The sequence below is a fragment of the Rhineura floridana genome, chromosome 2 (assembly GCF_030035675.1).
Source record: "Rhineura floridana isolate rRhiFlo1 chromosome 2, rRhiFlo1.hap2, whole genome shotgun sequence".
Lineage (NCBI taxonomy): Eukaryota > Metazoa > Chordata > Lepidosauria > Squamata > Rhineuridae > Rhineura > Rhineura floridana.
In genome coordinates, this window is record NC_084481.1 from 32,930,228 (window position 1) to 32,957,149 (window position 26,922).

Sequence of the window (26,922 nt, forward strand, 5' to 3'; positions counted from 1 at the left end):
AAAGCTTTCTGCCAGTTGATACTCATTAGTAGAAGTAACAAAGCATACTGCTCTTGCAGAAATTAGCCAAGGTCAGAACAGTGGCTAAAGAAAAAATAACAAAATTTTGTGAGGGAGAGGGATTTCTTTCTGGCTGGCCTGAGATTGTGGGAGTGAAACTAACAGCGTGAAGGTGGGAGACCAACAAAGGTGGAGAATGTTTAATGTTGCAAAGTATTAGCTGGTATAGCACAGTGGGGAGTAGAGCCTGACTGGGAGTCCAGAGTCTGTGAGTTAAAATCCCTGCTCATGTCTCCTGGGTGTAAAGGGACCAGCTAAAGATCACCCCCACAGTGAGTGGCTCAGGGGTTACGTGCCCCGCTACCTGTGCAGCCGTGGGCAAGCTGCATAGTTCCAAGTAGCCCAGTTGCCCCCCAGCTGGCAGTTGCGGACAAGGAAGGTGCTGGCTTGTGCAGCTGTGGCAAGTTGAGCAGGCCCTAGCCAGCTGGGGAGGACTAGCCTCAGAGGGAGGCAATGGTAAACCCCCTCTGAATACCGCTTACCGTGAAACCCCTATTCGTAGGGTAGCCATAAGTCGGGATCGACTTGAAGGCAGTCCATTAGACTGGGCAAAGACAGAGTGCTTCACAACCAATAACCCTGATTTATTACTGCATAAGCATCAGTAGCATGACACTAATGTGGAGGAACTACATTGCTGACACATTTATTATATTGTTGCTATTACTGAACTAAGGGAGAAAGCAGGGCCCAGTGGGGACATCACAAAGTCCTTGAAAATAAAGCTGGCCCAAACCTAGAAACAAGTTGGAGAAATGATCCTCACAGCTTCCATAGAGAGACCACTAGCACGCAGCCATTTTTCTCTGGTGTCTTCGCACATTATCATTTAACTGGCCCCTACTCTGGCATGAATGTGAGTGGTTAGAAATATTGGATATCCAGCCTGCCTTACATGCATTTGTGGTGACTCACAAGAGCATCCTTAGCTGGGTTAATTGGGCATCTTTCAACAACTCTCTAAGGGCTCATCCAGACGCCTGTAAAATGTGTGACATGATTGCTTTGTGTTTTCATTATTTTTCGGTCATCCATATGACGCTGAGTGCTTTTGCACATTTTCCCGTGGTTAAATCCGCTCCTGTAATACCGCAAATCATGTGATTTGCCTTTTTAAACCGGGAATCATCCACTGTACCTTCAGGCGCTCGGATGCAATACTACGGACTTTACAGCTGTGGGTGTTTGATGGGCGGTTCTTGGGCGGTTCCCCATATCCCTTCCCTCATTCTCAGCCAATCACGTATTTCCACTGTTGCGCATGTGTGCAAATGTCCAGAGAAAGCCTGGGAAAAGGAACCTATCAGAGCAATGGTGTGGTGTTGGGGGGGGCCCCTGCAACTTCTACTGCGCAGATGCAAAAAAGTGCATTTGCGCAGAAGCAGCAACAGCGGTTAATTTTTAGCCAGCCTGCAAACTGGGCAGCCGCTCAGGGTGAGATCTGCAATTGTGGTTGTTTGGAAACTTTTTCAAGGGACAAAATATTTATCTTTGCCTAACCTCCACCACACACCCCTCACCCCCCGCATCAAAAATGCCCTTCTTGAACGTATTGGTCTTTGCTTCCAGGCATCCAGAGTTGAGGGAGAGGGGGGAAGAAGAGAAATAGAGGCTTTCTTCTTGGATTACAGACACTGACGCACCCTCAGTCAATTTTGCTTTCCTGCCTGCAAGGCTACTCTCTTTGAGTCTTGTCAGTTTCAACCACACAGCCTGCAGGTTCTCAGCAGCCCAGCTGAGCTGAAAAGCATACAGTCGCTTTTGCAAAATATCGCAAATACAAGCAAAAAAACCCACAGGAATTATTGGCATATAAGTGGTTTGCTAGAGCATCTCAGCCACCTGCAACCATAGAGACTGGTGGTCTACCTTCCTAGACATGACACATTGTTACTTGCTGTTCTGGAGAAATAAGTGTAATTGCAATCATGTGTATCTCCAGAAACGTTAATATGTGTAAAGGTAGAAAAGCATACAGTCAGTTTTGCGAAATATCGCAAATACAAACAAACAAAAATACAGGAATTATAGGCATATACGTGGTTTGCATGTTTCTTTTATCAGAGGAAACACCGCAAAGCCTGTGCTGGTCGCTTCAGTGCAGATTGACACAGCAGCACACGGGGCTGTTTGCCCGCATTCCCTGCCCGAGCCAAGAGCGGCCACCCGTGGGGGGGGGGCTGTTTGCTTCCCTCAGGGGCAGCATTCCTGCCACCGAGCCGCATAACGGTCCGGGGCTGAACTCTGCAGTGAATGAGCCCAAGGGTTACGGGGGGGATTCGCCCGGTGATTACAAGCGCTGATCCCTTGCACTGCCCACAATCCCCCTGGATGGTCAGGGGCACCTGGAGACACACACCCCCAGCCGGCGCTGCTCCAGAGTGGTGAGCGACAAGGAACTCCATTACAGCCACTACTACCAAACCATCAGGAAATTCAAACTTTTGCGCTCATACTTTCAAGCTCATGCGCCTTGTTGTGCTTTGTTGCAAAGGGGGAGAGGAGCATACGTCATATTTTTGCGGACCAATTGGCTGATAGGGGGGAGTGTTATGGGCGGAGCTGGGAAAAAGCAAGAAGAAGTACGGGTCCTCTCGCTGCGTGTGTGGGCGCAAAAAAAGCTTTTTTTTAATTGGGAAAGAGCAAACAAACAGGCAAAGTGAGGACTGTCAGATGATGAACCGGATATGGAAAACGTGGATTATCCCGCTTCGTTTGGATGAGCCCGAAAACTTCTATCAAGCTTCTTCTGCAATGACCCACCCACTGGCCTGATCAACCAAAGTCTGACTTATTGGCAAGAGCTATTTCCAGGTCACTCTGACAATACCTCTTGCTTCCCTGGATGGAGGATAGGGAAGGGTGTGTGAGTTGTGAGTGGGTGTAGAAATTACCCTACTGTAGAAAGGCAAAATTTATGGGGGGGGGGGTTGCCCTACCCGCTTTTGCCTTTGGCCCTGCCCACACTGGCACATGGTCCTTGGAAGGCTCCCCAGACGGGAATGTGGGCCTTGGGCTGGAAAACATCCGCATAAGGAGTAAGTTCCATTAAACACAGTGGGATGTCCTTCCAAGTAAATATGCATAGGATCACTATGATAAAAGTCTCATAAACCTTAATACACACAGAATACAGTCTAAAGTGCTATTTCATAATTGTATGTTTGTATGCAAATTGATATTTATGAAATGGTAATACTTCAATGCTCACTTACAGGGGAGGGAATGGAGATGGGGGGGAAAGAGCCAAACGGCTTGGCGAGGAAATCAAAGGCAGATCAGGCAGCATGGAATTGGGAAGCATGGCCAGAAATGTCAGATTTATTGCATCTTGAGATGGATAGTTTATTTGCAGAAATGCTTCATTAGCTTTTGAGTCAAGGAAAAAAGACAGCATGCATTGCCACTGCCTCCTTAGCAGTTTGCTTAGAGGGCTTCACATGTTAATGTCTCTAGAGTGCATTGTTTAGTGCAGCAGTCATCACAATGTACACAGCATAAATGAAAGCAAAATGCTAGTCTTCAGGGTCAGGCGGAATGTGGGGTGGCTGATCTCTGTCTTTGAACATGGGTCTGCCTAAGTTACATGTAAACCAGGGGGAGGGGGGCAATTGAAAGAGCAAAGGGAGAGGGTGAAGAATGCCAGATCTTTCCCCAGCCTGCTATGTTCTCCCCTGTAAGTCACTGCCCAAGGATGATTTTTATTTTTTTTTTGGTCCTAGAGGGTTCTGATACTGGAAGCAAACATAGCTAAAAGAAAAACAATGGAGTGACTCTGAGGGTAGGGGGAGGATACAGCACGCACATACGCACCCCTGTGTGCCACAGGAACTCTCAGGAATTTGCCTTATACAAAGTCAGATCATTGGTCAATCTAGCTCAGTATTGTCTACACTGACTGGCAGTGGCTCTCCAGGGTTTCAGGCAGAAGTCCTTCCCAGCCCTACCTGAAAGTGCTAGGAATTAAAACTGGACCTTCTGCATGCAAAGCAGACGCTCTAACCACTGAGCTATGGCTCTTCCCCTTTTTGTACTTTAAAACCACCCATGCCACTTTGCACATGACTCGGAGAGATTCACATTGAAGAATACACAGGGTCTGCCACCATCGCATGCAATTTGGTCTTTACTTAGGCGTGGGCCTCATTTAAACACACATTCAGACGGTGACAGCCTGCACTTGATAGAGAAACAGGCATACCCTCTTACCCTCTGCCATGCAGATAGCATCAGGCATACTGCAGGCACTCCACATGAATGCCCAATCACATGTTAATGTAATTCTTCTTTCTCATAAACGAGGGAGGGGAAGAAGATCATGTTCATTGGACATCCAAAGAGAGAAATGCCGGCACAATATGCAATGTTACGTGTATTGTGGAGGGGAGAGAGCACGCCTGCCTGATGGGATGCATGCAACGTCTCCAAGAACCCACAAGTCATTCATAAGTGTTGGTCTGTTCTGTTATATAGGCATGTTCACAGGAACACTGGCCATGCAGTCAAGGCTGCCCCAGGTTTTGCTGCTGCTTTAGCCTTTTCCTGGCGCCAACTATGCACCACATGTGAATCACTGCAAATAAAAAGCTCCTGTTTGCATCAGCAAAGGACTGTTACTTCTTCCAGCAACTTTTAAAAAGATATCTTGACTGGTTTGAGCAAGGCATTTTTATCCCCCATCTCTAGTTATGACCTGGGTAAACATTGTTAAACATTATCCATGCAGGAATCTGCTTCACAGCATGCACAACAACTAATGCCAAGAACCATGCACTGTTGCGGAAAAAGAGGAAGATGTTATGCCCTGGCAACTTCGCGTGTGGTATACTGGATTTAACCAGGGCCTGATTAGATATTTGTCTACGACGGTATAAATCATAAATGCAGCAGTATAAGCAACAAGTTGTTTGAACCAAAATGAGACCGAGCTCTTTTTCAACCAAATGTTCTTGCTACACCACTGCACAAGGCATGGGAACATGGGAAGCTGCCCTATACTGAGCCAGACATTGGTCTGGCTAGCTCAGTGCTGTTTACACTGACTGGCTGCAGGGGCTGCAGGCAGGGGTCTCTCCAAGCCCTACCTGGAGAGGCCAGGGATTCAATCTGGGCTTTCTGCATACAAGGCAGATGCTCTCCCACTGAGCCACAGCCCTTCCCACTTCTAACCGTTGTTTCATCATCGTCTGTTGATGAGAAGACACTTCTTTGGCTCCAGTCTAAAAGAAGGCGGCTGGGAAATAAGGAAGTTTAAGCAACAAGATATGTTTTACTGGGTCAGGTCAATGATCTGCCTCAGCCTTACATCCTACCTCTGACAATGATCAGTTCCAGACGTTTTTGAAGGGTGCAAGCGAAGAAAGCAGGAAAGATTACCACTGCTTACTTGGGAACCTAACAGCAATAGCCCAGTGAACCATACCATAAAGTACTGGTTTCTTAAATTCCTGCAACTTAAATCTTTTCTTAAAAAACAGAACATTCTGAAGGCCTGCACAGATGTATTTAATACCATCTTTAGTTATTTTAATCTTACTGCCTATTTTATGATCTTGGGACTTTTAATTTATTATGATTTGTTGCTATTTACTTTTTAAAAAAACATTATTTCTTGTAAATTGCCCCAAGAATATGATTGAAGGGCAATATTAAAATACCTTAAATACATTCATGCTTATTCTAGAAAGTCTGCAAAATTATCCATACTGAAACACCTTTTGCATTCTCATCAACATCCAATAAAAGAGATACAGGGTTCAGTGAATGGTCTTGGAGCATTTGATGACACAGTACCTTCAAACTAAGTTGTGATTATTGGGAGTAAAGCACCAGTGCATGTTACAAATGGTCTGGATCGGGGAGGGGGTTATAGACAGAAAGGCAATTATTCTTCACTCTGCTGATTCCTCCTCTAAAGTGTTTGTTATTTTTGCAGCCTTTGCTCCTCCCATTCCTCCCTTCTCTTCCTATCTTTGTTCTCAGTTAGTTAGTAATGGCTCCCTGAGTACAAACCACATGGCTCCTTCAGCATGTATGACTTTACCTCTTTCTGGTAATAAACCTTAAATTTCTGCATTCTTTCAATTACCAGTCTTAACAGACCAGTTATTTCTGCACTCCACTGCAATACATATCTACCAAAAACTCTAATATGAGGACCTGTTCAGTGTCTGGATGGGGAACATTGGCAGTCACATGCCAACATGGTACTTTCTAAATGGAAAGCTAGATGCATTTAAAAAAATTAAGGACACCCCTGCCAAAACAAAATGTCATGTTGTGCCAATATCAAGAGGCTATTACAAGTAACATATGCAATACTTCTTGAGTGGTAATCACTCCCATTAATAGCAAACTCAGGTAGTGAATGACTGCCAACAGAACTGCATTCAAAATAGGGCCACTGAGAAACTAGAAGGAGATTATCAGCATGCTTGAGGTAAACCCGAGGTTGTTTAAAATGTCAGTTGGAAAAGAAAGAAATGAAAAACTGGGTTGTGCGGCACTGGAGGTTGGCTGGAAACCTCAGCAGGATTTATCCTTTTGCGATATATTGCAACATTTTGTTGCAGGCGACATGTCCAGTTAATTTAGAACCAAACTGTTGGTAAATTAATGCTAAGGGAGTGATCCCGACACTTGTCTAGAGAGTAGTCAGGCTGAACAGAGAGGCAGAGCCACCACGGTGTCTGCTCATGCTTAGCTCTGCCCAGCCCCAGCCCCATTCTGCCCTGTTTGGGGGCCTAACACTGCCTCCCACCAGCAGGAACACTGACATCAGTAGCCTGCCAAAAGCCCAAGCCACTGGCGGCTGTAACAGGACCCTCTGCAGCAACAGAACTCCCACACCAGCAGAGCCGGATGGAGGGAAATTTCCCCCGTATCTTTATCACACACAGACACACCCTCCAAAGCATGTTATGAAAGGTCAAGATTGTTCTGCTGGAAATATTTGTCCCCGGGTGTATCACTTTACTTATCCACCATGGACTTTGTCTACCAATTTGTCTCTCAATTGTCCTAGCTATATTATATCCTTATATAATGTGCTCTATCAGGTTAATCTGAATTCAGATCCTCACTCAGCCGTAACATTTGCTGGGTGATCCTGGGCAGGTCACAGTCTTTTAGCCTAACCTACCTCACAGGGTTGTTATGAAGATAAAATGGAGAGGGAGGAAGACCATGTATGCCACCTTGAGCTCCTTGGAGGAAAGGTGGGATATAAATGTAATAATAACACTTACAAATACAGACTCTTAGGCTCCCTTTCTCTATTCTTTTTGCATGTGTCCTACCACCTACAGTTTCAAAATGGCTTCAAACAGCTTTTTAAACTACTTCAGTGAAAGATTTTGTCACAGACATTCTGAGAATTGATGTATATTAAACTGTGTATATTCACTATTAACAATACTTTCAAAATGTTCTGGGAGTTTTGCAAGAAGCATGTTCCCTGTACAAATGCCACACTGATTTCCCCTGCCATATCCCATTTAATCATGTGTCAAACAACTTTGATCTGAACTGTAGATTTATATCAGTGGAAATGTTTGACAGAAACTTCCAAGAAATGGGAAGCGATAATGTTTCTTCTGCTAAGGGATCACTGTCCCTCTTTTGCTTCCTTCAATGGAATCTTAGTAAAGATTATCAAGCTCAGCCACACTACAACTGCAGTCATAAAACACATTTACAAAGCTGTAAGTAGGGATGTGCTAAAATTCCACCCAATTTGGATTTGATGTCAAATTTTCCATTAATTTGCTTATTCTCGCTCGTAGTTGATCTGATTTTTGTCTAGCAGTTTTCCACAGCTATTTTCAAAAACTTTTTTAATCCACCTCTAAAATATTGATATTAAGAATTTCATCTATGTTTCCAGAAGTAGGTCCTATCTAGTCCAGCCTCCTATTCTCACAATGGTCAATTAGATGCCCATGGCAAGCAGGACCTGAATGCAACTGCACTCTCCCCACTTGTGATTTCCAGAAACTCCAACAAGGGAGGTAGAACATAGCCACTGTGGCTAATAGCCACTGATAGCCTTATCCTTCACAAATTTGTCGAATCCTCTTGAAGCTATCCAAGTTAGTGGCCATCACTACATGCTATGGTAGCAAATTCCATAGTGAAGAAAGACTTCCTCTTCCCTGTCCTGAATCTTCCAACATTCAGCTTCATTGGATGTCCATGAGTTCTAGCATCATAAGAGAGGAAGAAAAACGTCTCTCTATCCAGTTTCTCCAGATCTTGTCCACGTGCATAGGATTGTGCCGTACATAAACCAGTTTGGGTCCAGGATGTCTCATCCCATGTGTGTCCCTCCAGGCTGTCAGACCTTCAGAGGTTCATTTCTGGCTCCTGTCACTGTCTAAGCTGGGTGGCAGTCTTCTGTGTGTGAGCTCTTCCCTTACAGAACTTTCTTCAACCTTGGGTCCCCAGATGTTGTTGGACTACAACTGCCATAATCCCTGACTATTGGCTAAGCTGGCTGGTGGTGATGGGAGCTGAAGCTCAACTACATCTGGGGAGGCTCATCGAACTATCTCACCAGGTGCCTTCAGGAAGACGGTAAATATTTTACTCTTCAGAAAGGCTTTTCGCTGAATCAGCTGTTCCTAATATTATTTCATCAGACTAGTTTGATTGGCTTCCTCTTTTCTGGTTTTGTAGTGGCTTTCGTGTTCTGCATGTTTCCACTGGGATTTTATATTTTAATGTGCTGTACTCCTGCCACAAGAGCCTTTCATCGGCTTGTTGGCAAGGTATCATTTTTCGACTAAATCTATAAATAGGGAAAGGACCTTTCTGTGACCCACCCACCCCCACCCATGAATGCAGCCTTTGAACAATGACACACAGGTTCATTGCTCAGCTTCCTTTTTGCCAGCTTACTCTGCTGTACAGCGAGGGAAGTGAGCAGGCAGCTCATCGCCAATTTCCCCCTTTCCCAGAGACCTGGCCCACATTTTCTGCATGACTTCTCAACACCCACGGCGGGAGCTCCTGAGCTGGAGAAGGTTGAAAGGAAGGCACAGCGCAAGGCCCTTTCAATATGCCAGATGCTAAATGGGTCACAGAAAACAGCCATGCCTGACTGGTAGTGTGGTTCGGCTCTCAAACAAAGCCTTCTATTGTTGGGACAGGGATTGCACACGCACAACAACCAAGACAGGAACGTGGCTCTGTTGCCCTAAGAAGGAAATTCATTTTTGTTGTTATTTTTTAAAGTCGTGCTTTCTCCTTTATGCCCATCAGAAATGAAACCAGAGCTGCAGAGTTGCTCTTTCTGAAAATATCAATGGACAAATGAAGGAGAGTGGAATTCACTGGGGTTGCGTTGCACTACAGCTAACCAATCTCAGCCTAAGGGCTGGTTTTTTGGAACTGTCAGGATACAGCTGGAGCCAGATAACATGCTTATTTGGGATAGGGGGTGCAGCCTAGAGGGGAAATCCTGGAGTTGGATCCAGATTTAGTCATGCTTAATGTACTCCACCTTTCCCCAACCTGATGCCCTCCAGCTGTTGCTGGACTAAATTCCCATGATCCCTGACCATTGATCAGGCTGGGACTGATGGGAGTCACCTGGAGGGCTTCAGGTTGGGGAGGCTGCAGCCAGACCTGTTGAAACCAACATGACTTAAGTTAGCCGTGACTAACTTACTGCATGATCCTAACTAGATTTGCTCAGAAGTATGCCCTAATAAATCCAGTAAAACTTTCTTCCAGGTAAGCAGGGTTAGGATTTCAGCCTTAGCCTGTTGATCTAAGTTGATCTATTCCAGCCTTCACCAACCTGGTGACCTCCAGAAACAGAATTATTGGTAAAAACAGACAAAAGTGACACAGACTGGAAAAAGGCATATTCACCTGCTCCAAGTTATGTGACTTTCTGCCAAATTTTGGGCAAAAATGTTAAGACATTTCTGAGAATCTATGAAACAAGCAAAGTTTGTTCAACTTGAGCTGTTCGGGCACACAAAAATTCTTCCTTTCAGCGCTTTCCATGTAAAGCATAGCTAAACTGTTTCTATTCAAAACAAATATGGATCAAGCTGCAGCTTGAGACTTGAATGGATATCCTCCCCACCCTGACCTCTAAACATTGTGTGACTTGGAAGAAGTCTTGGGTGGACACTTTTCTATATATCCCAAGAGGGAGAAGCCTGTGTTCAAAATAAATGCAGGATCTCCAGATTCAGATTGCCTTTTGTGGGGAGGGACAGGGAGGAAGCAGTGATCTTAGTGAGATTCACTCCTGGTCTCATTGTACATTGGCTGGGGCACGGGATAGCCTCCTAGGGCCTGTATTATCCCCTGCCCCAGCATTTTTTCTGGCTCCCTCCATAACTCCACTGATGTTGGTAACAGCGGCAAAAAGAAAAATAAGGAGACACAGTGCTAGGATGGGTATGCGTACAAACAAGAGGGTGTGTGTGTGATGACAGTGTGGGGTGGCCACACCCACCACTGGCATGGAACCCTCCAGAGGATTGGCTATGAGTTAATGTAGTCCTTGGGCCAAAAAAGGTTATACATAGATGTGAGGGCCAGACATATTTCAGCAGACACCTCCATCATGTCACATTGGCTAAAAAAAAATAAATGGTGTTTTTTTTAATTGCTGAATTCACTAAGATCTTCCTAATCCTTCCCCATGACCCAATCCACAGGCTAGCTTAAAATCTGTGTGCATGTGTGTGTAATGCCCATCTTCAGGTCAGAGGGGTAGCCCTTTAAGAAGTTCTCCCCAAAGGGATGGAGCCTGGGAAAGGTGGTTTGGGGGAAGAAGCTTAAAAAGACTCAGTTTATTTTTGCTCTTTGTTGGAACAGTTGTTTACTCAGAACTTTCCATGGTTCTCCAACTCTTGCCTTAGATTACTAGATCTGACATGACACCTCTGTATCACAGAGAATGAACAGTTATGGTTCGAGGAAGGCTTAGAATTGGCTTACATATCTCCCTTGTCATCCCTCACCTCAGCTCCCTCCCTTACATTTACAAATCTCCTGTACTTCCTCCAAGAGAAACTTCATCTGCTGGGATTACAGGTTTCTAGAGGGAATGCCAGAAACAACTGACAGGATCAGAGGGATGGCAGAAGGAGTTGGGATAAGTTCCAAACAGTATAGATTCACAAGGCCATCCTACTGATTGTGTCACCAGGAAACCCAAACTGTTCACCACAGCCAACAAATTTACTTGTCACAATCACTGCAAATCACTGGCTTTCCATGTATTTCTGCAGACCTACTACAAAATGGGTCGCGGCACTTCCTGAGCTCTCAAGATGGCTCACAACACAAGGGCCCCTTAACCAACAGAGCCTTAGCCATGTTGAATGTCTGTGGCATGAAGACAGGCCAGCAGAGTAAGCCTTAGATATGGTGGCCCAAACTGTCTCCAAAATCTTCCAACAGGTTATTGACTTGCTTTCACCCTTGCAATTCACTCAAATCCCATGGGATGGGAAAACCCATCTTCTGAGGTTACCTGTAGCATCAAATACAATTGGCTGGCAGTTTCTTCTACTGGCGTTCCAGTTACACTTGAGAACCTGGCCTCCTTGCACAATCCCAGGCTGAGTTGTGTTTGCCTTTGGAGCGCCAACAAGGAGAAACATTCTGCAAGAAAACAAAGAGTTTCATTATTTCACTCAAGGAAACTGATTGAAATGCAATATAGCAACTACTATAATGTTAGTAACAATAGCAATAGAGGTAGCGTAATGCAGAAGCTAAAAGACTGAGGGTCAGGTTCTGATCAATGAGGTGGTACTCTCCAATGTCCTATTTTCCCCCCACAGGCCTCCAAAACTTTTAATCCATTGAGCCAAGCCCACATAAACATCCTGGTTTTGCTGCCTGGCTGAGACTACAAAAATGGTAGCTGGAAGAGGGACAAGCACCTGGTAGGCCAAAATACGTGGCTCATGGGCTGCAGTCAATTTGGTGGGTCACCATTGGTGTGGTCATGTTCCAAGAGACTTTATACCCCATAAAAGATTGTGCAGCCAGTGTAACTCTACACAAGCCATATCTTGTAGTAAACACAGGAGATGGTCATTGCCTGGCAAGTAGATCAGAACTGGTTGGTGCTTAGATTGTAGAGTTTGATTCCATGTTATGGACTTGCCATAACATGTTCATTCCACATATGTACAAATATAAGAGCCCTGCTGGACCAGACCAAAGGCCTATTTAGTTTAGCATTCCGTCTTTATAGGGGGCCAACCAGATTCCTGTGAGAAGCCTGTACACAAGATACGAGCACAATTACCCAGAGGCAAAAAGTAGCTGGGGCAATGGCTCTGACTCTTGCCCTTTGTACAGTAGGCTAACCTTCTAGCCATGCACAAGTCAGGGGTTTACACACACATACACATCTCTCTGACCCTTATCTGGGTATGCAAGAGCCATTATCACGCTTCACGGACATATTCCAGCGGTGCAGGGTGTGGCCTTTGAAGCCCAACAGCCAGATAGAGAGGCCTGGAGGGCCTCATTCAAAATGAGCTGGAATGGCAAAAGCCACACCTTGCAATCTATAGAGCTGGACTGTAAGACCATAAAGCAGAAGTCTTCATGACAGATAGGACTTGTAGAAACTCAGACGTTTCCATGAGTTGTGTTTGAGTAACCAACAGCATATGAGGCTTAGTAACGTTCTAACTTGATGGGAATGATTCTTCAAATTCCATTGCATTCAACATATTCTAAAGCTACAGTGGCCTTCAGCTCCTCACCCAGCGAACAAACTGAAGTGCAAGCAAATCTACTCCAAAAATAAAATAAATGGCCTCTGGCAGTCATTAGCAAATATCATGTTCCTTATACAACGGGAAAGTCTCCCCACCACCACCAACCCATTCCAAGCAACATGCCTCTATAAATCATAAGGCACATTCCCTTTAATTCATAACATCACTGCTTGATTACTCCCCAGAACAAATACCCACAGCTATTCAGTCTCTCTTATGTCTGATGTTCTGATCTGACAAATCTTGGCCATGGCAGGATTTAAATGACAGTGTAAAACAGAAGAGAAGCAAGCCAAACAACACACACACATATACATCATAATATCCCAATTCTAATGCTTGCGATGCCAAGAAATAAATGCAAAACATATAGGGAATAAACTGCTTTACCCAATACAGTGCCTTACAACATATTTTGCCAGGGACATTAATGCTGGCCAACATAAATGTTTAGGGTTGGAGTGTTGCATGTTGATCCTACAGATAGCAGCAGCTGCAATGGTAAGCCACAGAGTGTGGTGCATGTCAACACAAGGTGACCGTATTTCCAAAAGGATTGTAGAGTTTTGCTTACCACCATGTGAATGGCAATAAGAGAATCTGCACCTGGAAAATGGCATCCACACCTCCACTCCTGCGGCCTGCCGGATTTAATTTTTTTCACTTTTATCCCTCTTCTTTTATCCCAGAATGAGTCTTTGAATACTTTCAGGATTTAAGATTCCTCCTCCGAGAAGTCAGGATCTATTTGTTTCTTAACAAACGCTGAAGTCACAAAACTGAAACCATGGCTTATATTTTCAGCAATGGGAATTATATATATGGTGGAAATTGCCAACAGAGCTCCTGCCATGTGCACATCATGCTTATCTTGGCCTTACTCACTTCTCTGCCTCAGAAATGGAAGAATCTATAGCCACTGTTGGTAAACACCATGAACTGCCCAGTGAATGTAGAGCAACTCTTTCCCCCATTACCTTGGTAAAAGCCAGGGATGGGGCCTGCAGCCCCATCATCCTTGACCATTGGCCATACTGGCTGGGGCTGATGAGAGTTCAGTCCAACAACATCTAGAGAGCTGCAGATTCCCCAACCCTGGTATAAACCCAAAGTTAGAAGGTCAAAAGACCTTCACCAGGTATGTTCATTGCACTTCTTTATTATTATTATTATTATTACTTTAGGGCTTCAACACATAATCACTATTCTAACTGATCAACTGTTTAACAGCACAATCCTATGCAAGTGTACCCAGAAGTAAGTCCATTTATGTGCACCAGGGTTTATTCCCAGGGAAGTGTGTACAGAACTGCATCCTAAAACACATTTAATGGACTAAAAAGGTGCCCCCAGTTAATCAGGCAACTGACACATTTTAATTAAAGCACTTATAAAAACTGCATTGGAAAAGAGGCATTCTCCGTTCTCTCTCCTCTTCCAAAATAATGCTACCTATGATGCGTACATCATCAAAAAACATAGAAAACATGCTGGTTGGACCCAGACGGGCAGAGCAATCTAAACCACAGAAAACCAGCATAATTTACACCGGGGGTCAATTATACTGGTGTAATTTACCAAGCCTTTAAAACAGAGTTTAACTTACACCATCCTTTTGGCCAGTGTAACTTCCACTGGGTTGCTAGGTCACATGACCAAACTGAATGGAGTTTGGAACAGAGGTAATTCTTTCTCTGCACTGTCCCAGCACCACCATGTCCCTGGAACACCCCTTTTCAGGACTTATGAAGGACTTATGCTGTGCTAGGATGCGGGACTTCAGCTACCGTAGTCTCAGCTGAGCCCAGGCTCAGCCAGAGATCTGCCTATTCCAAGCCCTGCTCTTGAGTTTGGATTGCTCCCTAAGTTAGCTGAACTTAGCTCCCACAGAAATCAATGAAACTTAACTTAAATCATTAATAACTTGATTTCAGCTATCTTACATCCATTGCTCTTACCCACCAGCAAATGTAATGACTAGATCAATCAACAACGGTGATCAATTGGTTAAATTTTCTTTAATCAGGTTGCTGACCTAATTTATTTTAAATATTTGTTTTCCTCTCTCAACTTCTCAAGGCAACAAACAAGTGCATTATCAGAAATATGGAGACCAATAAATAAAATTAAATGTTCAGGATACTGCCAAATGTTCCACAAAGAGGGGGCTCACTTCAACCTAAGTAACAAGACAAAAGGAAGAGAAGATGCCAGTATCTTACTTGCTGATGTCATAAGGCAAGGTGAAGTGGCTGCCTCAGGCAGTAGGGGTTTGGTGACACAGTGGACAGCATTGAAGGAGACAGACAGATCTGATTCACAAAGCACAATCCATCCACCAGGAAGATTAACTGTGCAACTGTCAGCAAAATGAAGAAAAGCTACGCGAGAACATGATGGTGCTAATTACTCAGTTTAATTAGAGGAGGGAGTGCTATTTTGATTTTCACCCTCAGACCCATAAATGCTTTAAGCCAGGAATGGGAACTCTGTAGCCCTCCAGATGCTGTTGGCCTACAACTCCCACCATCTCTGACCATTTGCCATGCTGGCTAGGGCTGATGGGAATTGGAGTCCAACAACATCTTATACACAGCTTAGGACCACGATACCTTATGGAAAGGCTCTCCCGACATGAACCCACCCGTATACTACGCTCAACATCCAAGGCCCTCCTCTGGATGCCTACTCCGAGGGAAGTTGGGAGGCTGGCAACAAGGGAGAAGGCCTTCTCAGTGGTGGCCCCCAAATTATGGAATGATCTTCCTGACGAGGTGCGCCTGGCACCAACACTGTTACGTTTTTGGCACCAGGTCAAGACTTTCCTCTTCTCCCAGGCATTTTAGTATGTGTTTTTAAATTGCTTTTTAAAAAATGTGTTTTTAAATTTGTATATTTGTTTTTAATATTTTTAATTGTTGTAAACCGCCCAGAGAGCTTTGGCTATGGGGCGGCATACAAATGCAATAAATAAATAAATAAACATCTAGAGCAGCCTTTCCCAACCAGTGTGCCTCCAGATGTTGTTGGACCACAATTCCCATCTTTCCTAACCATTGGCAATGCTGGCTGAGGCTAATGGGAGTTGTAGTCCAACAACATCTGGAGGCACACTGGTTGGGAAAGGCTGATCTAGAGGACTACAGGTTCCCCATCCCTGTCTTCAGCCCTTGACTGCTCTCCTGAATTCTAAGGGCTGACTTCTGGGCCTTTTAGCATGAACAGCAGACTGTTTTGCCATCTCACAAATTCCTTTCGAAATTCCCCTCAGTTTCAAAAGACCCTCTCTAGTCGGGAATGTAATTTGTTTTAAACTCTTATTAATATTATATTTTATTTTGTTGTGACCTACCCTGGGACCTTCTGGTGAAGGGTGGGTAATATTCATACTCATAATCATAGATGGAAACGACAGTTTGATACAGACATGTCCAAAACTTGGCATGTAGAAATGGTTTATATATATATATATATATATATATATATATATATATATATATATATATAAAATAAGTCATGCTATACTAAAAATAACAAGGGAAGCCAATAGTTCTAAGAGCATTGGGTGATATCCAACTAAGGCATGCTCAAAATAAATAATTGAAATCACTTGCCTTTAGTTAGTCAAGTTCATTCTTTTCAACAGATCTATCCTGAATATGACTAGCATTGGATATCACCATTGATTTGGTTTTGTGTACAGTATAGCATCATTAATCTAAAGAGTGATCCACTAAAGGAAGAGCTCACCTCTACAAATGAGAAACATTTGTTGAACGATTCATAAAAGTTTCACAAGATGGGCATTTGCCCAATCAACACAACTTTTTAACCCACCAGATATTGTATGTTATCATACCTCCGTCAAGATAAATCAGACCTATCCAAGTTGCAATCCACCAAGCCCAAAACAGCCCAACAGTCATATGTTGTGGGCTGCCAGGTTCTTCCCTTCTCCACCCCGCCCCCTGGTTTTGCAATGCCAGGCAGGAAGCAAAAGTGTGAGATTTATCACACCAGTAATGGGGTACTACCATACATGGTTGGTGGGCTATGTTCAACTTGATGGGTCATTGCTAATCACTGCATTGTTATCAAGATGCCTACAAACTGACTACTTTATTATCTGTTCTAGGATCTTCCCTGGTATTGAAGTCAGACTGACTGGTCTGTTATTTTCCAGATCTTTCCCCCCTATGTTTTTGAAGATTTGGACAACATTTGCCTATCTCAAGCATGTTGGCACCTCACCCATTCTCTAAGATCTCTCAGAGATGATAGACTGAAGCTCGGAGAGTATACCAGCAAACTCCTTTTACTACCCAGGCAATACAATGTTCCATACAAGGTTTCAGGGAATTTCCTAAATTCCTTCTGTAATTTATCATGTGAAACAGCTCTCCTGAGTTTCTGCAGGACTGATTTCCTTCCCCCAACCCTAATTTTTAGTCATCATCAGAACTTTCTTGCTTTCCTTCATATATATATATATATGCAGAGAGAGAGAGAGAGAGAGAGAGAGAGAAACACATGTTTATTTTATTGCATATGTACAAACCTATCCAGATCAATCTCCTTCTGGGAGGAAAGGTGGGATATAAAATTAATAAATAAATAAAAATAATAATTTTTATTTATTTATTTATTAGACGCCCATCTGGCAGAGTTTAATCTGCCACTCTGGGCGACATACAACAAAATACAATACAATCCCATCTTCAGACCACCCCCCAATATGTGAATATCAAGGGGTGGGGCCAGCAGGGAACGCAATGGCTGGGCCAGCAGGTGAGGCCCCACTCTCTTCCTCCACAGCAGGGATTCCCAAACTGTGGTCCATGGATCATCAACGGACCACAATCTAAGTTCAGGTGATCCATGGTATGCCCACATTAAATATTCATATTGATATTTACTTGCATTTTTACAGTTTCTTTTACTACTTTTAATGTATTGTATTACAACCTGAATTCTATGCAATGCAAATTGCAATATAATCAATACAATACAAGAAATAAAAGAAGCACTAAACTACAATAAAAAACCGTACAGGGTCTGGGGCCACGCATTACAATGGCTACAACAGGCAGAAAAATCATTAAGTGGTTCACCAAGACCATCAGCAATTTTCAAGGGGTCTGTGGGAAAAATAGTTTGGGAACCACTGCTGTAGACGATTATGATTGTGTGTAAGATAGTGCCAGGATTGTTGTTGTTATGTGCCTTCAAGTCGATTACAACTTATGGCGACCCTATGGATCAGTACCTCCAGTAGCATCTCTTATAAACCACCCTGTTCAGAGCTTGTAAGTTCAGGTCTGTGGCTTCCTTTATGGAATCAATCCATCTCTTGTTTGGTCTTCCTCTTTTCTACTCCCTTCTGTTTTTCCCAGCATTATTGTCTTTTCTAGTGAATCATGTCTTCTCATGATGTGTCCAAAGTATGATAACCTCACTTTTGTCATTTTAGCTTCTAGTGACAGTTCTGGTTTAATTTGTTCTAACACCCAATTATTTGTCTTTCTTTTTCACGGTCCATGGTATGCACAAAGCTCTCTCCTCCAACACCACATTTCAAAGGAGTTGATTTTTCTCTGATCCGCTTTTTTCACTGTCCAACTTTCACATCCATACATAGAGATCAGGAATACCATGGTCTGAATGATCCTGACTTTAGTGTTCAGTGATACATCTTTGCATTTGAGGACCTTTTCTAGTTCTCTCACAGCTGCCCTCCCCAGCCCTAGCCTTCTTCTGATTTCTTGACTATTGTCTCCATTTTGGTTAGTGACTGTGCCGAGGTATTGATAATCCTTGATAAGCCAGGATAAGGCTATTTAAAATAAACTTTGTGCATAGCTCTTAGATGGGAAGCTGGGGTGCAAGGGATACAATGAGGTCTAGAAGATCCCCCCCGGTGTATCCCTATATCAGCAGTTGTGCTTTTTGTTAGGCTGCCTGTGACCTATGAGCTGCATGATTCCAGCATCCAGCTGGCAGTTCACAGGTTTGTCGCAGAATGTGAAACATTCACCGCACAACAAATTGTCTAATAGCACTAAGGTGTTTTATAATACTGCTGCTATTATGGATATTCTTTTAACCATTGCAGTTGTACTTTTGGAAAAGAGCTTTGCAGATACCATGGACTGCAAAAAAAGACAAATAATTGGGTGTTAGAACAAATTAAACCAGAACTATCACTAGAAGCTAAAATGATGAAACCAAGGTTATCATACTTTGGACACATAATGAGAAGACATGATTCATTAGAAAATATAATAATGTTTGGAAAAACAGAAGGAAGTAGAAAAAGAGGAAGGCCAAACAAGAGATGGATTGATTCCATAAAGGAAGCCACGGACCTGAACTTACAAGATCTGAACAGGGTGGTTCATGACAGATTCTCTTGGAGGTCACTGATCCATAGGGTCGCCATAAGTCGTAGTCGACTTGGAGGCACATAACAACAACAAAGTTGTACTTTTAACTCATTTAATTATGCCTCAATTCACACTGTAAGTCACCCGGAGAGTGCGCTTGTTACAGAAGGGCAGGGTAAAAATGCCAATATAAAAATAAAAACAAATAAATATTCCTTTAAGCAGGTGACAACCGTGGTCTGATAATACAGTCAGACAGTCCTCAGTGCTCTACCTTTTCATTACACAGTCATACTGGAGGTTGAAGGAGCAGCGTGGGGCGCTTTGCAAAAGGGAAACCACTTCCCCTGCCCAGAGCAAGGTGTCCCCTTGCCACCCATCAGATGATGGTTGGTGGAAGAGCTTGCCTTGCTCCAGCAAAGGAACCACTGAGAACTCGCTTTAAGCTCTGGATCGTTCCTCTGAAGCCAGGTCCATATCTGCCCCACACCTGACGTTACATGTTGGATGGGGGCGGGGTTTAGGGAAAACAGCCTGGCGGGGCAAATGCGGCTCATGGGCCAGTGACTCCCTGCCCCTGCACTAGAGAAACAGAAATTGGGAAGCTTGCTTTTCGACATTCCTGTTTCAGGGGAAAGGGGCATGTGTGGGAAAGGATGGATCATGCTTTTTTTCTTTTTACAAAAAGCTTTACAAAATGCTATTAACAAGGTTAGTTATCCATGAAACCTCCATGTTGAGGGACAGTGTACCTCTGATTTCAAAACACTGGGAACAAACAAGAGATGGCTATATCCATGGTGCACTGCCTGCATGCTTCCCAGGACATCTGGCTGGCCCTTCAGAAAAGGACCATAACTCTGTGGTAGAGCATCTTTTTGCATGCAGAAGGTCCCTGTTCAATCTCAGCATCTCCAGGTACAGCTGGGGAAAGACCCCGAAACTCTGGAGAGTTGCTGTCAGTCACTGTAGAGACGATACTGAGCTAGATGGGCCAATGGCCTGACTCAGTATAAAGCAACTTCCTATGTTGCTATGTACTGGAGTCAATAATTAAAACCAGTCTCCCATTAAGCAGGGTTAGGCAGCCCCTCCTCAGACAAGACATTTGCTGCCTGAAGCAGACAAGATGGTACTCCTCCATTCCATATGCAGAAGAGGCCCGGATTGCCAGCTGAATTTTACTTGTACACTGGCCATGGAGCTTCTTGGCCCATCACAGGCTAGCTTAGTGGGCAATGGATAAGCCCTGTCCTCCAATGTCTCATTGCCCACCCCCACCCCCAGCATTCGCAGTCTGAAGCGGCCACCTTACTCTGACTAATGATAGGGACAGCCCTGTCTGAGTCTGCCTCAGGTCTCAAAACATCTTTGGCCACCTCTGGCCAGGGGCTTAGCTGTGATGGACCTTTGTTTCAATCCATGATGACAACTGTCATGGAAATAAATATGCCAAGCATGTGTTTAACCCAAACGTAAGTCCCTTGGGCTCTGTGAGGCTTACTCCCAAGTGTACGTAGGGTTAGAGGCCTAAACTACCACTTAGTCTTGGGAGCCGCTCAAAGGAAAATACGTAGCACCAACATATCCCCAGCCATTGCACAAGCTTCTATGAAGCTATGGTAGTATATACATACTCAAATAAATAAATTACATTCAACTTTTATATCTTCTACTATCAACAACTAACTAGGAAGAAAGTCACACCAAAACTAGGACAATACACTTGAGTGTTAAGTTTGGCCCTTACAGAAACAACCAGACCCGTGGCCAGTTGACACCTTCATTTTGGGGTAGTTTCTTTTCTGTTCCTCTCCCCTACCCCACGTACTACAAAGCAAGATCCTGCAGTCTTAATGATTCCTCCCCCGTACGCACAATCACAATGAAGAGCTGTAAGATCACATTAATACTAACTAGACAAAAGTGCTTTCAACTGGATTTACAGTGCCTTGCAAAAGTAACCAGACCCCTGACCTCTCATATTACTGAATTACAAATGGTACATTGCAATTTCATTCTGTATGATATTTTATTTTGAAACACTGAAATGCAAAAGACATTGGTTTTATGTTGGGAAGTGTTTGTAAGAAACATAAAAAACTGAAGCATGTTGCTTGCATAAATATTCAACCTCCACACATTAATATTTGGTAGATCCACCTTTTGCTGCAATAACAGCTTTAAGTATTTTGGGGTAGGTATGTACCAGCTTTGTTATTCAGTAGTATGAGAGCTTTGGTCAGGGGTCTGATTACTTTTGCAAGGCACTGTATAGTATCTGAATCACACAGCAACACTGGCTCAATGGGCTGATAATATTGTGACGGAGCTTGTGCCACTCCTGATAAAAGATCAGATGTTCAAGCAAGCATGGCTGAGGAGTCAGTTGATGAATGAGTTATTTGCACTTTAAGAGACATTAGCTTCTTACTGATTTATCGGCTTACATTTAGGACTTTTATACATTTTATTATATCATTGTGACACAAAGCATTTGTTCACATGACAATTTATATATTGTAGCAACAATATTAATATACAGAAAGATGGGTCAGGATATGAATATTAATTGCTCTGGGGAAAGCAGGCAGCACATAAAAAATAGGTAAATATGTTTCCTTCTCTCCCCTGCCCCCCCCTTTTCCCTCCGCTATTATAGCATCAAAATGGCTCGCCACACAGCATCGCTATCAGCTCCTGATACAAAGTATCCCTATGGACACTTTGTAGGGTCAGGATAAGAAGTGGCAACCTTGTCTTATTATCAGCGGGCGAGTAGGGTGGAATGCGAGCTAAGGCTTCAGTCTACAAACTAGAGTACTTGGATTTTAGCCAAATCCTCCTACAGGCACGTATCTCTCCACGATTTCCGCGGAATTCCTTCCTAAATCCAGACCGCAAAGCCTCTTCGCGCACTTATTTGGAGAGCAAGTACAAACTCAAAGCGCTTTAGAGGCGTCGTAAGCAGGGTCGCTCTGTGAACATTTCCTTAAAGCCGATGTACATTCCGCTGCAATCGGTGGGATTTAGCTACATATCAGGCAGAAAGAAAGATGGGAACAGCATATAGCTAGGCGGAGGAGGTATCTGACTGGGGCGCAGTGGCACGGAGGCACCCTACCTACATCCCGATTCCAGGCACACTTTCGCTCGGAAGTTAAGTCCCATTCATTCCAATGAAGCTCACTTCCAGAGCGGAGCTGTGCTCAGAATGGAGATAGGAATAGGCGCGTTTCAGTTTCCCTTCCAGGGCTCCATCACGAACTTTCCTGGGACTTGTCCAACAGTCTCTGGCGTCTAATAATGAACTTTTGTTTGTGTACGTTTGGAACAGGCAAGAGACTGCAGCCATTTCAAGGTCCTGGAAAAGGAGGTCGGCGCCTTTCGCCGCTTCGGGGATGCGGCTGACAGGTATACTTACGAGGAGCGGTCCGGGGCGAAGAAATCCACCGCGAAGCCGAAGTAACTCCCCTCAGACCCGGAGTAAACAGCTGGGCTCTCCACCTCCAGATTGAAGGCGCTGCCCGGCGCCAGCAGGCGGCCCACGAGTAAAAACAAGCCGAGCCCAGCCATAGCCAGCAAATGAGCAAAGCGATGCCCAGCTGATGCCCTGGAGACGGATCCCTCCAAGCTCTCCCTTGGGGATTTTTGGCTGCTATCCCCGCTCCGAAATGATGCCCAACAAAGAAACTGTTGCGTGAAATCGGCCGGGGGAAGAAGATGGCGCTCTCTGCCGGGCAACGAAATACTCCCCAGCCGGCAGGACTGATCGCTTCCTTTTTTGTTTTGCTCCCTCTTTCTCCAGGACGGGCACAGGGACGTGGGCGGAGAAATCGCAGCCGCCGCCAGCCTTGCTCTGTGGAACCGCCCCCATCGCTTGCGGGGGAGGGGAGGAAGGAGGAGAGAGCGAGGGCGAAAGGCGGATCATCATCATGTGGCTGCCCGAAGAAGGGGAGGAGCTTGAGCGGAGTCGAAGGGAAAGGCGGCCCAGGTCGCCTTCAGGAGCTGTTGGCTCCATGTTTCGGGGGTGGGAAATCCTCGGCTTTGACACTTCGCGTTAGAAGGCCTGGGCAGAGAGCCGAATCGTTTTCTTTAAAACAATAAGGAACATGAATCGGAGTGGGTGATAAGCTGTTGGAGCGAGACGAGACCAGCTGCGACATGTGCCAGGTGGCCTCAGTTGAGCATCTGTGAAATGGGGGTTGTACTAGTGATCAGGGAGGGAGCGCTCCTGCATCTTCCTCGCCGCCGTCAAGCCCAATCGTCCCCACGCACCAAGTCAAAGGCGGCAGGCAAGTGGATCGAAGTGGCAGATCGCTGATTTTCTGTTTCAGAGGCATAGTGGAGGAAATTGGGTCCAGTAACTCTGTCCGGGACTGGGAGAGACAGAAAGACAAACACAGACCCCGCTTCTGCCACTCATATGCCTTCTCTCGGAGGCCAGAGCGAGCGGAGATGGCAGAAGTGGTGGCTCCTCCAAGGAGCGGCTTCCTCTTGTCTTTTCATTCGCTCACTGCGATTCCTTCGTCGGCTTTTGCGGCCCAGCTGCTCAGAGTTAAATCTGTAGACCTCGGCAAATTCAAGCGCCTAACTCAAACGTTAATATAAAGCGCGACTCATAGGAACATTTTCTCTTATTAAAAAAAAGTTTAAATATTTACAAAAGCCAGCAAAAAAGCATGAATGTCCAAAAATAGTAATTTTCATTCCAAGCTGAAAGTAGAGTGACAGGAAGGCCTGGTTTGCACATACTGCTCAGCGAAACCGTGGCTAAGCATGAATGCCTGAGTGTGTGCGTACGCAACAGTGAAAATTGCAACAGCTTTGCTCCTCTTCTGGTTACTCTGTTGCTGCCCTACTACCCAGAACTAAACCATGGTTTGACCTAGCTTTGCATATCCAGGTAGCTAACGTTTGTTCTTCATTTACCACTCATGGCTTGTCTGGGGAAGACAACTCAGGAGGCATGGGTTCAGATGGAACACCATGGCTGAATTCTGGGTAGCATGGCAGCAGGACGACCAAGGAAGGAGTGAAGTGGCTGCAATTTTTACTCAATGTACCCGCATGCTCACGCATTCATGTGTAGCCATGTTTGGCTTAGCGAAGTTGTGTGTGAACTGGGCCAAAAAACAGTTATATATTCAAGAAAAATATAAGATATGCTGTGAGAAGTTGCCTTAATGTGTTACATGCATGAAGGGAAGTGACACACAGAGACAAGCTACTTGAGCTACCCAGGGGTGTAGTCATTCAGGGTCTTGGGGGGGTCTTAGACCCCTGACTTTTTGGGCTCCAGGTCCCCACAGGGTCTCTTTGTCTCCAGCATCCTATAAGCCAATCATCATGAAAGGGGAGTGTGTTAACCACTGAGAAGAGTCTTCTAAAACAATGTTCAAGCTTGGTCAGATTATTCTGTAATCTTAGAAGGTTGTATAGACTTAGAAGGGGGCACAGCTGTGAGGAGGCCTGGCTGCAACTATTGTGAAGGGAGCCTGCACTTCTGAATGTGCCACTACACTACTGGGGCCACCCTACTGGCCCTCCCTGATGTCCATGTCTTAGATTTAGACATCTGAGCCAGGAAATATGGCACACACAGACCTTTATGCATATAGGCTTCCATGAGAGCTGGTGCAATCAGGGTTCCAGCTCCCAGAAGTCAAAAATGGCTCAGCGGGTAAAGGCAGAGCCACTGCCCTAGCTTCTGTCAGAAGCAGGGAGGATGGCATGGCGCCAGCACACTAGTGGAGCCTATCCAGTGTGCTTACCAATGCATTTGCTCTGCATCGACCACCCTGCTGCCTTCCCTTCTCCCCCCCCCCTCCGGTAAGCCAAAGCACCCCATCTGCCTAGAGGCTACCATAGCTCAACCCAAGAAACTGCTTCTGCTGGAAGTATATGAGCATCAGCTTCCCCCACTCAGGGGCCCATGCCTGATGCATGGACCTCGAGGGTGAGGACAGCAGGATGGGCTTGCTGCTCTTTTCCACACACGGGCATTCTTCACATGAACAGTGTGTGAAAGGGGGTGGGTGACTATGACTATTTTCTTAACCATACTTACTCTAAAGTAAATCCAACTGAGCTGAGCAGAACTTCCTTCCAAATCGCAATGGATAACTTGTGGTCCTTCAGACTTTAGACTACAACTCCAATCGTTCCTTGACTACAGTAGGGCCCCGCTTTTTGGTGGCCCGCTTTTTGGCATTCCACTAATACGGCGGCTTTCAGTGGAGTAAGGCCCCACTCATATGGCGCTTGTTCTGGTTTTACTTTGTTTTTCGGGCACTGGGTGCCATTTTATTGATGGAGTTCTACTTTTCGGTGGGTTTTAGGCGGGGGTCTGGAACGTAACCCACCGTATGAGTGGGGCCCTACTGTATTGGCCATGCTGACTGGGGCTGATGGGAGTTGGGAGTCCAGTCACATCAGAAGGACCACAGGTTCCCCACCTCTGTTGTAAATAAACATAGGAAGCGGCCTTATACCAGGCCAGGCCATCTAGGCCAGCATTGTCCCCTCTGACTGGCAGCAGCTTTCCAGGATCTCAGGCAGACATCTGTCCTATCACCTACTATGGAAGATTTGCTTAGATGGAGATGCCAGGGGTTTAACCTAAGAGTTTCTGCATGCAGGGCCTGCGTTCTACCACTAAACTATGGTCCTGCCCCAATCTTAATATATTTAGGATCAGGCCTAGGGGTTGATTCAAACATACGAGGGCAAGTGTTGATATCATACAATTACTTACTGCATAATGAAAACTGCACCCATAGAAAAGCATTGATTTTTTGAGATGTGGTAAAGTGATATGAAACTCTGCCTGAGGTGTTTAGGCTGTTCTGTATCTGCAAGTCATCACTTGAGCCAGCATAATATAGCGGTTAGACTGTGAAGACCTGGGTGCAAATTCCTACTCAGCTAAATTAATCACCTTGGACTAGTCTAGGGGTGGAATTGGTGGTTGCGGGACAGCCTTTGTACTTATTTTAAAGAGTGGGCCTAGTTTACATAGTTATTATTTTCTTGGGGTCTTTTACTTGTTAGGTCAGGTGTGGGGAATGTTTGGCTCTCCAGATATTGCTGAACTCCAATTCCCATCAGCCCCAGCAAGTATGGCCAATGGCCAAGGATGATGGGAGTTGTAGCTCTGCAACATCTGGCGAGCCAAAGGTTCTCCACACCTGTGTTACGTTCCCAGTATTTACCTTTTTACTTGTTTTATATTAATAGAAAACAATAGAAATATTTAGGAAATTAACTTTCAAGGATTTTTATTTTTTTGATAAAAAGATAATACATGCACACACACACAGTGCACTAGTGCAGGTTCCAGAATGCCTCAGATATTTTTTTTGGGGGGGGGATTCATATGTCAGTTTAGCTTGTCTCTTGGGCTGACTACTTAACACTGAATTATGGCCCCTTGGAAGAGCCACAATTTGAGGTAAGATGTTGGTTGCCTCATATCATCTGTGGTGGCCTTACATCATCTGCTTTAGAATTCTACTCTTAGGCTAGTCACTATCTCTCAGCCTAATCTATCTCACAGGATAGTTGTGAGGACAAAGTGGGTGGGAAATGCGCTGAGCTCTTTGGAGGACAGGTAGGATAAAAACAGAACCAATGTATACAAATAATTTCAGCTTGCAGCCATTGAATGATGAATGTGCAATACAATAGGGAGTGGGAACCCCGCGGCTTTC

The 26,922-nt window shown here is 44.7% G+C and overlaps 1 protein-coding gene across 1 annotated transcript in view; it reads right to left on the bottom strand.

Annotated features, from left to right (window-relative positions):
- ITGAV (integrin subunit alpha V) overlaps nucleotides 1-23,674 on the bottom strand; it is a 92,980-nt gene extending 69,306 nt beyond the window's left edge. The window contains exons 1-2 of the mRNA XM_061608265.1: nucleotides 22,635-23,674; nucleotides 11,561-11,691 (exon numbers count right to left, since the gene is read on the bottom strand). Of these exons, the coding sequence (XP_061464249.1) occupies nucleotides 11,561-11,691; nucleotides 22,635-22,786 (283 nt within the window). The 5' untranslated portion in view covers nucleotides 22,787-23,674. The remainder of the gene's footprint in view (nucleotides 1-11,560; nucleotides 11,692-22,634) is intronic.
- Nucleotides 23,675-26,922: the final 3,248 nt, after the last annotated feature.